Source organism: Myotis nattereri (genome assembly GCF_964212035.1).
Source record: "Myotis nattereri genome assembly, chromosome: 16".
Classification (NCBI taxonomy): domain Eukaryota; kingdom Metazoa; phylum Chordata; class Mammalia; order Chiroptera; family Vespertilionidae; genus Myotis; species Myotis nattereri.
In genome coordinates, this window is record NC_138091.1 from 40,554,112 (window position 1) to 40,566,866 (window position 12,755).

General features: G+C 52.7%; 1 protein-coding gene across 1 annotated transcript in view; it reads right to left on the minus strand.

Moving 5' to 3' along the window:
• Window positions 1-12,454, minus strand: part of FAM20A (FAM20A golgi associated secretory pathway pseudokinase) — a gene marked incomplete at its 5' end in the record, with an annotated part of 30,468 nt that extends 18,014 nt beyond the window's left edge. Inside the window, one exon of the mRNA XM_081109925.1 lies at window positions 12,060-12,454. Coding sequence (XP_080966051.1) covers window positions 12,060-12,454 — 395 coding nt within the window. The remainder of the gene's footprint in view (window positions 1-12,059) is intronic.
• Between the last annotated feature and the right edge of the window lie 301 nt (window positions 12,455-12,755).

The following is a 12,755-nucleotide window of genomic DNA, read 5'->3' on the forward strand; positions in this document are numbered from 1 at the left end:
TTCACGGAGCACGGGCCCCACAGCTGCAGACTATTTTTTCCCAGAGGGCAGCCGCCTCCCTGGTGTAGGCCAGAGGCCCTCAACTCAGGGCGACTTCACGCCTCAAGGGTCACCATATTTAGAGACGTTTTTGCGTCATAGTCAGTGTTAAGAGGTGCTGCTAAGCACCCTCAATGCACTGGAGAGCCCAGCACATCAGAAAATTATCTGGCCCCGAATGTCAGTAGAACTGAGGGTGAGAAACCTTGGGCTGGAGCCACAGAGTCAGGAGCAAATAAAGCACTTAATCCCCTGATGATTGACCCGAAAGTGGCTCTGATGGATTCTGGACGCCGTGCAATTTAATATTTTCCATAGATAGCATAAAAGCCTGTCTCGGGGCCTCCTGAGCTCCTTCTACACCTCTGTTCAGCGAGCACTGTAAATGCTGTTTCGCTGTTTAAAAAACAAATGTGAGTCACACTCATTTAGTGGTCAGACCAACCTAACAAGCATATTGATAAAATACAAACACACGTGTTACTTGCAAATGATGCGATACTGATCCACTTAAATGTCATCATTTTGGTTCGTTTCGTCCTCGAACTGTGCAGCCCTGAAATAAATATGTTTCCCCCCCCCCACACACACACACACACAGTTAGCAAGTGACACTGATGAGCGTGGGTCCTCTTTCTCTTGCACCATTTTCCTGAGTGCAGAGAACAGCAGTACTCAGCGTGGACCAAGAAAAAGGAGCTTAAAAAAAAATCCACACCCCAGGGCCGCTAGTAGTCGAGGGTTTACCAGAATATATTTCTTTTTAAAAAGTGTTTCCACTTTGCCTCACTGCCTGTCACGCAGGCATGGGCATCTGAAGGAGATCTGAGTGTAGAGGGACTGTGTCGGGGGTTGCACCAGGGGGTTAGGCTGGGCCACATATTTTCATGGTTCGTAGGCCAACTTCCCGGCGGCCCACCCATGGATGAAATTCTTTCAAGGCCTTGGCCTGTGAGTTAGCGCTCATTTGCATGGTATGATTTTTCCCTCTGATTTACGAACGGAGTGACTTGCACATCTTGGCCCGCTTGCCTCCTCAGCATGCGCAGTCCCCATGGGGTAGGGTAATGTGTTGAGATATGAATGTGTCTTCTGTGCTTACAGAGCTCCACGCACCGCTGTTCTAAGAAGGTAGCAGGTGTCTCCCTGTCTAAGGGCATTTATAATCCCAGACCCAGCAAACGATTCGTTACACAGGTCACCCTGCTCCTCCTCTGGCTTTGGTTTATGTTTTGTTTCTAGAAAGTCAAGGAATATGCTAGACAAGGGGGCTGACCAGGGGTTCTCAAACTATGGCCCGCAGGCCACATGCAAATACAAATATTGTATTTGTTCCCGTTTTGTTTTTTACTTCAAAATAAGATATGTGCAGTGTGCATAGGAATTTGTTCATAGTTTTTTTTATACTATAGTCCAGCCCTCCAACGGTCTGAGGGACAGTGAACTGGCCCCAAGTTTAAAAAGTCTGAGGACCCCTGGGGTTGACAGACAGTAGGAAGTGCCCACAGAAGCACAAACTTTGGGGGAAGCACGTAGGTACTCCAAGACTAGGAGAGGAGAGTTGGTTTGGGGTCGTGTGCTGGCCTGGAGGTGAGCCAGGGTGGCAGGAAATGGCTGTGTGCTGTGCCTGGGAAGGTGCCCTTCAGCAACTAATCCCAATCCTGAGCCTGAGGTTGGCATAGAAACAACAGTGCCACCCACCTGCATGAGACCAGGTGCTGGAACGTGGCGAGAGGGCCCTCCTCAAAGGTCTTGCTGCCTAAGACCCTAAGGATGCCCCCCACCCCCCAACACTAGTGGGTATGGAGAGAGGAGTCCCAGTGATAACTGAGATTGAGTTGCCAACCCACCTCACAGAAAAGGGGCCTAAGTTCCTTTTGGTTTAATTTTAGAGGAATAAAATCAATGTTATATTTCTTTCACACGTGTGGAATGAAGTAAGGTCCTGCTACAGTCACCATTGAATCCTGAAATCTCAGCAGCTTAACAAAACCAAGCCTTTCCCCTCTCATTCACGCCACCTGCCTCGTGAAGATCGGTAGGGATTCCACTGAGTGACTCGGGGACCCAGCTTGATGGACACACCAAGATCCCAGCCGTGGCCTTCATAGCCATCAGGGCAAGAAAAGGGAGATACTGGTTAACTACTGGCTTAATATAGGACGCGTCTTTTTTTATTGATTGATTGATTTCAGAGAGGCAGGGAGAGGGAGAGAGAGATAGAAACATCAATAAGAGAGAATCATTGATTGGCTGCCTCCAGCCCACCTCCTACTGGGAATCGAGCCCACAACCTGGGCATGTGCCCTGACCGGGAATCGACCTGGTGACCTCTTGGTTCCTGGGTCGACGCTCAACCACTGAGTCACACCAGCCGGGCTAGGATGTCTTTTTATTTAATGCTTTCAATAACTTGCCTTCGTGTAGAGCTCATTACAAATGTATGTTGGGGATTCTTTCCACGTATTATCTTACTGAGGTCCTCTGAGGGCCTGTGACTAGATCAGGGGTGGGCAAACTTTTTGACGCGAGGGCCACAATGGGTTCTTAAACTGGACCGGAGGGCCGGAACAAAAGCATGGATGGAGTGTTTGTGTGAACTAATATAAATTCAAAGTAAACATCATTACATAAAAGGGTACGGTCTTTTTTTTTTTTAGTTTTATTCATTTCAAACGGGCCGGATCCAGCCCGCGGGCCATAGTTTGCCCGCAGCTGGACTAGATCAATCCTCGGACCCACAAGGGCAGAAAGTAGGGTACACAGGGTGGAGGTGACGACACAGTCAGTGAGGAGGAGGAACTAACAGCCAGAGTTTCTGACCTGGATCTTCTCTGCTTTTCCACAGAGGCTGCCGGGAAAGCGATGCTTTGTCAAGATTTACTTAGACTGTTGGTGGAACCTCCCTGAAGACCAGGGTGGGGGTGTGGTGGGAGCATGAAACCCACGGGTCCGGCTGCTCTTGAGAAAGCAATGACTGTACCAAGATGTTAGTGAGATTTTGCCAAATGGGCTGATTTCCCGACACAAACTCATTTCCCTTCTGGTTGAAATACAATCGCGTCCTCCTCTCAGAACTGCTTTCATGCTGTGTTGCAACAGACCATGTGTGCTCACTCTGGGCTAACCGAGTCCCAACCCCATCCCGACCTCACAGTCACTGCTCTGGCTCAGCGGTTGAGTAAGACCTGTCCAGAGAGTGACACATGGATCCGGATTTGGGCTATTACAGGAGGAATGCAAAGAGAGACAAACAGCCAATTTTCACCTTTTGACCTCAAAACTTGTCTTCAGAAGAAGGGGAGCTTGATATCTACTCATAAACAGATTAAAAAGAGAATAAATGAAGAGCTAATCACTTGGTCCTACGAGGTTGGCTGAGGCTGTCTTGTTTGGGATTTAGGGAGGCTAAGGAGGCTTGACGGGGGTGGGGGGGGGGGAGGTGCTTCTTGAAGCTGGAAGGACCACACTGGGAGGAGAGAGACAGTTTCAGAAATAGTTTTTGCCTCTGTATCCGTCAGCTCAGGCTGCCTAACAAAATACCCCAGACTGAGTGCCTTCAACAACAGAAGCTTGTTTCTCTCAGCTCTGGAGGCTGAACGTCCAAGATCAAGGTGTTGGCAGGTTGGAAGCCCCTCTCCTTGGCTTGCAGATGGCCACCTCCTCACTCTGTCCTCACAAGCATACACACCCCTGGTGCCTCTGCCTGTTCTTATAAAGACACCAGTCATGTTGGATTAGGGCCCCATCCTTACGACCTCGTTTAACCTTAATCACCTCTCTAAAGGCCCTATCTCCAAATACGGTCACCATCCGAGGTGTCCTGTGGGTTAGAATGTCAATGTATGAATTCTGTGGGAACACAGTTCGGTCCACACCAGCTTCATGAGGGTTCTACTAGATTTCTTTCTCACTGACACATGAGCAGAGCTCTTACCACTAACAGCTGCCTGCCCGTTGCCCAACAACTCATCAGCATAAGCGACTTCCCTGAGCCTCTGCTTGGTAGACTAGTACGAAGCTGTGGCCCCAGGGCTGTTGGGATCTGAAACTGCAGGAGGGGATTAAGACAGGCAGATGGGCTAAGGAGAAGGAGAGTGGCAACAGCTGCCCTTGCTGAGTTCTGGTTTCTTGAGTCTCCACATTCCCTTTTCCTGCTTGTGTTAGTTTGAGTTGGGTTTCTATCCCTTGAAACCAAAGTATCCTATAATCAATGCAGGCAACACTTTGCAAAAATAATGAACTATGTCCAGGAACATAAACATACGCACAGAATGCAAATTTTGCATAAAATTAAAGGGAAATATAGGCCTCATCACTTGGACTAAGGGGCCTCCAATGACCCTATTAAAAAAACAACCCTATAGCCTGGCCAGTGTGGCTCCATGGTTGAGCATGGACCCATGCACCAGGGGGTTGCTGGTTTGATTCCTGGTCAGGGCATATGCCCAGAGTTGCTGACTGGGTCCCCGGCAGGAGGCAGCCAATCGATGTTGCTGTTTCCCTCTCATCAATGTTTTTTTTTTCTCTCTCTCTCTCCCTCTCCCTTCTTCTCTTTCTCTGAAATCAATTAAAAAAAAAAACACATATTAAAACAAAACAAAAAGAAACCCTACAGTGAAACAATGGGGCTTGATTTGCTTATGAAGTTGTGCTTGGTCAATCTGACTTTCTCTCGTATCCCTGAACGCTCCGAGGAGCACAGAATGTATGAACCAGCAGCTGCTGGTTGTGCATAATTCTTCCCTTAGAGTGAAAAACGCATGAGCTGAGCTGGGTGTGAGACAAATACACCTTCCCTCCAGGATTTGTAACCATTCTGCTGTGGAAGAAAGTGAGTCAGAGATACAAAAATCCCACTGGCATGGCACAGAGACCCCGCGGCGCACTCGGATTGGCCGGGAGACACGGCCTGCCCCTCCCCGTGGGCTCCGCTTTGGTTACCGTCATCAACAGCCTTGACTCACGCCCTACGGGGCTTGGCCCAGGCTCGGGCAGCTGAAGGCTCGCTTCCTAGGGGAGAGTTGCGCTTGGCTTCCCAGGATGAGCAGCTCTGGTTTTAGGCCAGCAGAGCTCTTTTCTAAACCCATCAACCTTGCCCAAGTTTTCCCCAATCCCGCCCCTCCCCGGGGCTGCCTCGTATTTTACGGCCCAGCTTCTCAGTCCGAGTGCCCCTGGGCCAACACGCCTGGGGCGTCCCTTCCACTCTCATACTCTGCTGAATTTTATTACAGGTTCTTGGTTTCTTAGGAACCGTAGTCCTCTACTATTTTCTATTTCCTGTGGCTTCCCAAATTTATGTGGCTTATTGCTAGCGAATCCAATAAAAGAGGCCCTTTGCTGCTGCTTAACTCTGCCTCTTGCTCGCGCCAAATGATGTTGGCTGCCTCCAGCGCTTGGCCTCCGAGGTCAGCTCGAGGGATTGGAAATCCTGGATGCCAGCATCTGCAAGGCGCTCCCACTCAGTTCCGTCCTGACTTCACATTTCCACGCAGGACACCCTGCCAAGCGACAGGCCGCAGAAAGAACGAAGCCTTTTTTTTTTTTTTTTTTTTTTCCTTTCCGTACTATGGTTTTCATTAGGCTTCCAAGTGTGTGCCTGCCTGTAATGACAGGCACACAGATGCTCTTCTGCCTGGTGACTTCTGCTTCGCCACCACTGCGGCTCTTTAAAACCCTCCCCGGTGGCGTGCCGCCAGCTGCAAGCCTGCTTCCGCAGGCTCCGCAGGCTCCCAGCTCCAGCTTAATGGATCATCGCAGGAGAAGCACAGGTCAGCGCCTGCCCACGGCAGGGCATGGATCTCCTGGCTCCACAGCCTCCAGCTTAATGGGTCATCACAGGAGAAGCACAGGTCAGCGCCTGCCCACGGCAGGGCATGGATCTCCTGGCTCCACAGTCGGGGTCTCTGTGTTTGCCACTTTTCTTTAACGCAAGACGTCTTGGCCTTGGCTGCTTTCTCCGAAAACACCGGAAGCTCAGGAAATTTCCTCTTGCTGGCAAATGACACCTTCTCAACTTTCCTTTGGGGTGTTTATGATTTTTTTGTTTGTTTTTTTTTGGTTACTCCTCACCCGAAGATATTTTTCCCATTGATTTTTAGAGAGAGTGGAAGGGAGGGGGAGAGATAGAAACATTGATGTGAGAGAGACACGTCCACTGGTTGCCTCCTGCATGTGCCCCGACGGGAGCCGGTGATCGAGCCTGTAACTGAGGTACGTGCCCTTGACTGGAGTCAAACCTGAGACCCTTCCGTCTGAGGGCCAACACCCTAAACACTGAACACCCGGCCAGGGCAGAAAGACTCTTTTTGACTGTCTCTTTCCCAGTTTGGGGCAATTTTTTAAAATTGATTTTATTTAGAAAACTGCAATTGATTTTATTTAGACTACAGCCAAATCTGGAAAGAACCCCAGATCCAGACTTTAGACTGTCTCAAGAAGGTGGTTTTGCCTTAGACATTTTTAGGGAGGAGTAGACAAGTGATAGGTGGGGTGATCTTATGGTTGGGATGGCTTTTGTCATGGGAGATAACAGACCATTGGCCAACAGCCCCCCAAAATCCTGATGTCGTCTGTTCCCAATTATCTGTTCCACAGATATTTACCCTGGCTCTCCCCTGTGGGAAACCACGAAACAGATGTGTCAGTGTGACCACAGGCAAGCTGGGAGCTTTTCCTGCCGGGAGCAAGTGGCTATTTATTGTCACCTGAGGCTCCAGACGGCCGCCATGAAGCCAGACAGTACACGGTCATAAAAAGCAATATGGTATTATACGGAGAGGATGCATCCTGCCGGGGAGGGGCGAGGCTGGGTGGAGGTAGTCAGAACAGCCTTTCCCCAAGAGGAAAAGTGAGGACCTATGGACATCAAAGGATGCCTGGTGGTGGAGCCACTGGTTGGAAGATGGATTCTGGGGCCAGACCCTCAGGTCCAAAGCCTGCCTGTGGTTTGCTTACTGCCTGACTTCAGAAGGCAAGTTATATAACCTCCTGGTCCCTGGTTTCCTCTATAAAAGGAAGTAAACAGCAGTACTGTTTGTTTTCGATCGCTGTGAAACAAATTACCACAAACCTAGTGGCTCAAAACAGTACCCACTAGAAGCTTGCAGCGTTGGAGGTCAGAAGTCCACTCATGTGGCTCTGCAGGGCTGACGGCTGAAGCAAAGTTGTCAGCTAGGCTGAGCTCTCCTCAGGAGGCTGGGGGAAGGGAGGGATCTGTTCCCAAGCTCATTCCTGTTGTTGGCCGAATTCAGTTCCTTGTGGTTATAGGACTGAAGTCCCTGCTTCCTTGCCGGCTGTCAGCTGGGGGCCAATCTTAGCTCCTAAAGATCCCTTACCTCCCTTGCCATGTGGCCCCCTCCGACTCCAAGTCAGCAAATCCTTATCCTGCTTTGTATCTTTGACTTCCTCAACTTCAACCAGCTGGAGAAAACTCTCTGCTTTTAAAGGGCTCATGCGACGAGGTCAATCTCCCTATCCCGAGATCAGCTGCCCTTATGGGAGCACCTGGATGGGCATTTGATTGAAAACTCAGGAGAAGGTGTGTGTACGTCAGGGTCTCAGGGCTGAGAATCCAGGGGACCACCTTGGAATTCTGTCTGCCACAGTCACCTACTTCTAGGGAAGTTGTGAGGCCTAAGTTAGCCAGTGTAGGTAAAGTACGTAGCACATACCCAGCATGTTTCGAGTAGAGATTTGCAAGCACAGAAATAGCCAGCTGAGTTCCCGGGATTGGTGAGAACTCGGTTGGGGTGAGAGGAGAGGGTAAAGGGTTGGGAGCAATGGGACAGCTGAAGAACACCCTCCAGTTCTCCGCGGAGGGGCTTCATGTCGATATATTTGGAAACAGGAAGTGCCTCTCCTCCTTGGATGGACAGCGCTGAGACCCTCCCTGGCTTTGCTGCGCTAATAATGGCGGTGAGCCGGGCTGCGGGATGCGGAAGGGGCATCTGGACTGCCTCTCTCGGAAACCATCTGCTCAGAGATTTTGACTTTCGGAAGAGTGAAGACGTTTCCTCCGGCTGTAGGTCCAGAGATCCAGAAACCACTCACATCATAGCTTTCCCCAAACCAGCCGAGCGAAGACCTAATTGAGGGAAGTGGGAAACAGAAGTCGGATCCCCACTCGCTCTGCTAACCGCACACAGGACGTGGCCGAGGCCCAGCTCAAGTTGAAGAGGCCGTTTCCTTTCTTGGCCTGGCATCCCAGGTGGAGAATCAGACGATGGTCCCAGGCCCTGCTGACCCCGGGGGAAGGCCACTGGCCACCACCCATGAGAAAGAACCCGGACTTTTACCCGCTCTGTGGGTGGAGCTGCCTGCTCCCAGTAAATCTACGTTCCCTGTGGTCTGGGGCCAGCGTGAGGTAAGCAGGAAAGAGATTTAAAAAAAAAAAAAATGTGGCGGCGAGAATCAAACGCTTGCGTTTTTCATTCCTCAGATGCCATGGTGGGAAGCAGCTTTCCTTTCAAAACTGCCTGGATTAGACAATTCTCCTTTCCAGCTGGTGCTCTGCCCTCTCTCTTGGCTCTTTCTCCCCCCTCCCTCCTAGATCCGCCTCGGCTTCTGGATCTTCTCAAAGCTCGCCCCACCCCACCCCCTACCCCCCGGAAAACTTGGGTCAATGTATTCCCCTTGAACAACTGTCATTTTTGAAAAGCTGCCCAGTCTCCCTGCTGTGATTTTCAAAGAGAGACTCAGGGTTGCTCTCTCTCAGTGACAGCAAGGAGACAGGAGGAAAGGGACCATCAGGAGCTTCTGACGGTGGGAAGAACACAGGCGTCTGCACAGGCGTCTGCACACCCTCCTGACCTCCTGAGAGGTGCGGGATCTGTCGTTGCAGGAGCCTGTACCTTTCCTAATGCCCGAGGAAGATGTCAAGAAAGAAAAGCAGAGAGAAGAAAACTCATGTTTGTGTCGCAGCTGCTGGAGTTTTCACACCAGTGAGGCATGACCCGGTTTGACCTTGCCTGTCAAGACCAGAGGAATCCAGAGGAGCCAACCAAAGACATGTGGGCGAGAGGCCAGGCCACGCAGCCCGTGTTCTGACATGTCAGAGGACAGATGTCTTCTGGTCGGGCAGCTTGTGGGCAGGGGAGAAATCGGAAGTGCAGCCTCTAGGAGGCCAGGATAGTAACAACCTGAACAGCAGCTACCTGCGCTCCAGGTAGGCCCTGCCTCCCATCACCACTTAGAAAGCGAAAGGCTTCGTCTGGCTGGTGGGTCCGTGGCCCGAAACTGTGAGGACTGCCTTTCCCTTGCTCCCTGTGCTGCTCTCTCCTCTTCACTACGCAAGACAGGTGTCATCATGCCTGATGGAGGCTGGCGCTGGCTCGCTCGCTCTCCGTGATCAGTGGCAGAAACACTCCCCCTGATTACATTTTAACCTGGACGGTGCCGCGTCTAGTTACATTTTGAGGAGGAAAGAGAGGAAGGGAGGGAAGAACAGCAGGTCCCGGAGGTTTGCAGAAAGCCTGTCGGACAGCACGTACATAGTCCACCCCACACAGCACGTCCTTTACACTTCAACGCCACTCATCACTGACACCCAAGTGAGCAAATATTGATTGAGAGCCTACGACATCCAAATCACTGTCTAAGCTCCGTCTTCCACGCTGTGAAATCCAAAAGGAGTGTCCTGGGGGAAAAGAAGGGCCAGTCCTATCTCCTGGCGGTCATGAGCTCAAGTTATAGAAAGATAACTTCCGGCTTCATACCACTGCTTATTAGCGTGATGGTTTAAAGAAAAAATCACTCACTCAGACTAATGGCCTCTCCCGCAAGCGGAGGAGAATGATGACTTGGCTTCTTTCACTACCCGCGCCTCTCCTGGGTTGGCAGATGGTTTGCTGATGCAACCCTTTTGGGTAGCAGTTCACGCAGGTAATTATTGGCAGGGCAGCCTTCGCCCAAGTCTGTCAACCCGGGTGTTCAAATAGTGGCTGGGTTGTGGCTCCAAATAAGGAGGGTTTTAAACAATGAGCGAGGCCATTCACTGTTTCTCCCTTTGCTGTCCATTCTCGTTATTTGCACTGTGCTCTGGAGCCTTCCCCCGCCCTCCTAGTGGTCACAGCACTCTCTCCCTTAAGGTAATGAGTGACTCTCACCACTGAGCTCTGAGCGTGATTCTAATGAACTCCGCGAATCTTCCACGTTCCACCTGCAACCCTGATACACACAACAATGCATGTGCTTACTAACATCCCCCCACTGGCGTTGACAATACGGTTTGGGAGCAGGTAGTGTGTTCTCTGGCTTGGAGGTCCAGCTTCCCTGGGCCCCCCTGCAGCTGACCAGCCTGCTACGGCCCACAAATCTCACTTGTGACCTCCAGCAGTCGAAAGAAGTGATGACTAAATATCACAACTGTCACGTTCAACCAACCACACAAAACGGCTCCATTTCCTGTTAATACAGCAAGGCCACCAGCCCTCCTCCCCCCCCCCCCCCATTTATATTCAGTTAAATGACCAAGATCATTTCTGATCAGGAAATGCACTTCTGTGAAGTCGGCGGCGTAGAAACCAAGCTCAGTGTCGACTGTCGGACAGATTGGTGAGAAAGACTTTCGCTTTTCTGCCAAAACATTCAGGATCAAAGTAACATGGGGAAGTTTCAGGCCACAGCGCTGTGACTAAGTGAATGCTGATCTACATTTACAAAAGCAAGTGACTGCCCGCAGTTCCTCATTCTTAACTGGGCAGCAGACATGTAGATAATTTCCTAAGGGCCACCTTTCCTAGCTCACTGAGCCAGACTCCATGTTATTGGCGCAATAAAAGTAATGTCCAAAGTGACTGTCTGAGAAGCAATCACAAATTGCTTTTTTTTTTTTTTGCACACAATTACGGATGGAATTGAGAACCACTTTCTTTCTAATAGAAAATCAGCAGCCACAGAGTTGTAATTGAAATTCACCACGGTGATTTCGGCCAATAACTCTCTTTTTAATTTCTGGAGGGCTCCCCCCCCCCCCAGTCTCAGCACTCCAGAATAATGAGCAAACATTAAGAGGGTTGGCACTGCGATTTATGGTCTCCCCATGCTCCCCCCCCCACACACACACACACCCCACGCTCTGGAGGGAATGCTTACCCCACGACATCTCATCCTGCAATCTCTTGCATTAAGAAAATTGATGGGTGTGGTTCGAAAGTGAACCGTGGATGTGAGTGATATTCAGACAAGTCTGTACTTCAAAACCGACAGCTTCCGCCACGAGCCGGGGATCTCAGCACTGACCACTTCATCTTCTCCAAAACCGCCCCTCCCCGCGTTTTACAAAAACATCCTTCCTAGTTTTACCCTAAATATGTTTGAGATCTTATTCCTTTATCTTTTGCTTCGGGTTTAAAAAACACTCCCAGGTCGATTTTTATTTCCTCTGTGAAAGCATCAAGCCTCAGATCCAAGTCAACCCAAATCCCCAGGACACGAACGCTGCCGCTGCCTTCGGGGTGTGACACTCACCAGAAAGGGGCAAACCAGCTTTTAAATCAAACGGAGCGGCGACCTTATCGGGGAACTGCGGGTTTACCCCCTGCCCCGCTGACCTCCGGCGGGGCGGCGGCGCGGGGAGGGGAAGAGCTGGTTTTCGGGGAGCAGCCTGGCTGTCTGGGCGGCGGCCAGGTCCGCCCGAGCGCAGAGCGCCGAATTCCAACCAGCCCCGGGAGCGCTCTGCGGGGAAACCTCATTCTGGAAAAGCGGAGTCCAACGGCGACTTTCCACCAGAAGCCAGAGGGCGGAAATGACCCCGGGGACCGAGGCTGGGCTACGGAGTGAGCCGGAGGAGCTCACGGGGGAGGGGCTGGGGACATTTCTTGGCTGTGCTGCTGCCTAGAAACTTTTTCTTGCCCCGAGACCAACTTGAGGCTGAACTCGGAGGTCTGCAACAGCTGGTGGGGTCTGGGTGGGGAACACACTTGGGGCCCGGGGCCAGGGCGCGTGGGCTGGGCGAGGCCGCCCGGGCGGGGGCCGGGGGCGCGGGGAGGCCGGGCCGGGGTTGGGGGGGGGGTCCTCACCTGTTCCAGCGGGCCACCTTCCTCCGGTAATAGCGCAGCGCCTCCTGGCCGGCCAGGAGCAAGTCTTCCGGCCCGAGGACCGGCGGCTCCTCCGGGACGTTGTACAGCGGGTGGGCGAAGAGGGCCTGCAGCTTGGAGCCGGGGCCACTGCGGCCGCCGCGGTCCCGCTCTGGCCCCGGCCGGGCGCGGGAGAAGTTGTGCGCGGCCGTGCGGGGGTCCGAGGCGGGGGCCGGGGTCGGCGCGGAGGCGCGGCGCGCGCAGGGGCAGCTCCGCGGGCGCTCGCGGGGCCGCAGCTGGCGCTGCACCTGGGGCCACAGGTGAAAGTAGAGGTCGGCGGAGAGCAGCGCGCCCAGCAGCAGCAGGGTCAGCAGGCGGTCCCGGCGCAGCCCGGGCATGGCCCCGCCGGGCGCGCGGGCGGCTCCGGGGACCCGGAGGGGCGCTGGGCGCAGAGGGCCGGTCGGGGTCGATAGGGCCGGCGAGCGCGCCGCGCGGGGTAACTCCGCTGGTGAGGGGCGTCGCCCTTGAACTTGAGAGCTGGGCGCGGGGACTGCGGGGTCTCGCGGTGTCGGCGGGCGTTCCTTCTCTGCGCGGAGTGGAGACCTGGGGATGGTGCCTCCCGGGTCACTGTGTCTCGCCCCTTCTCTCCCCGCACCCGCCCGCCCAGGAGCGCGCGGCAGGTGAAGGGCCGCGGGCGCC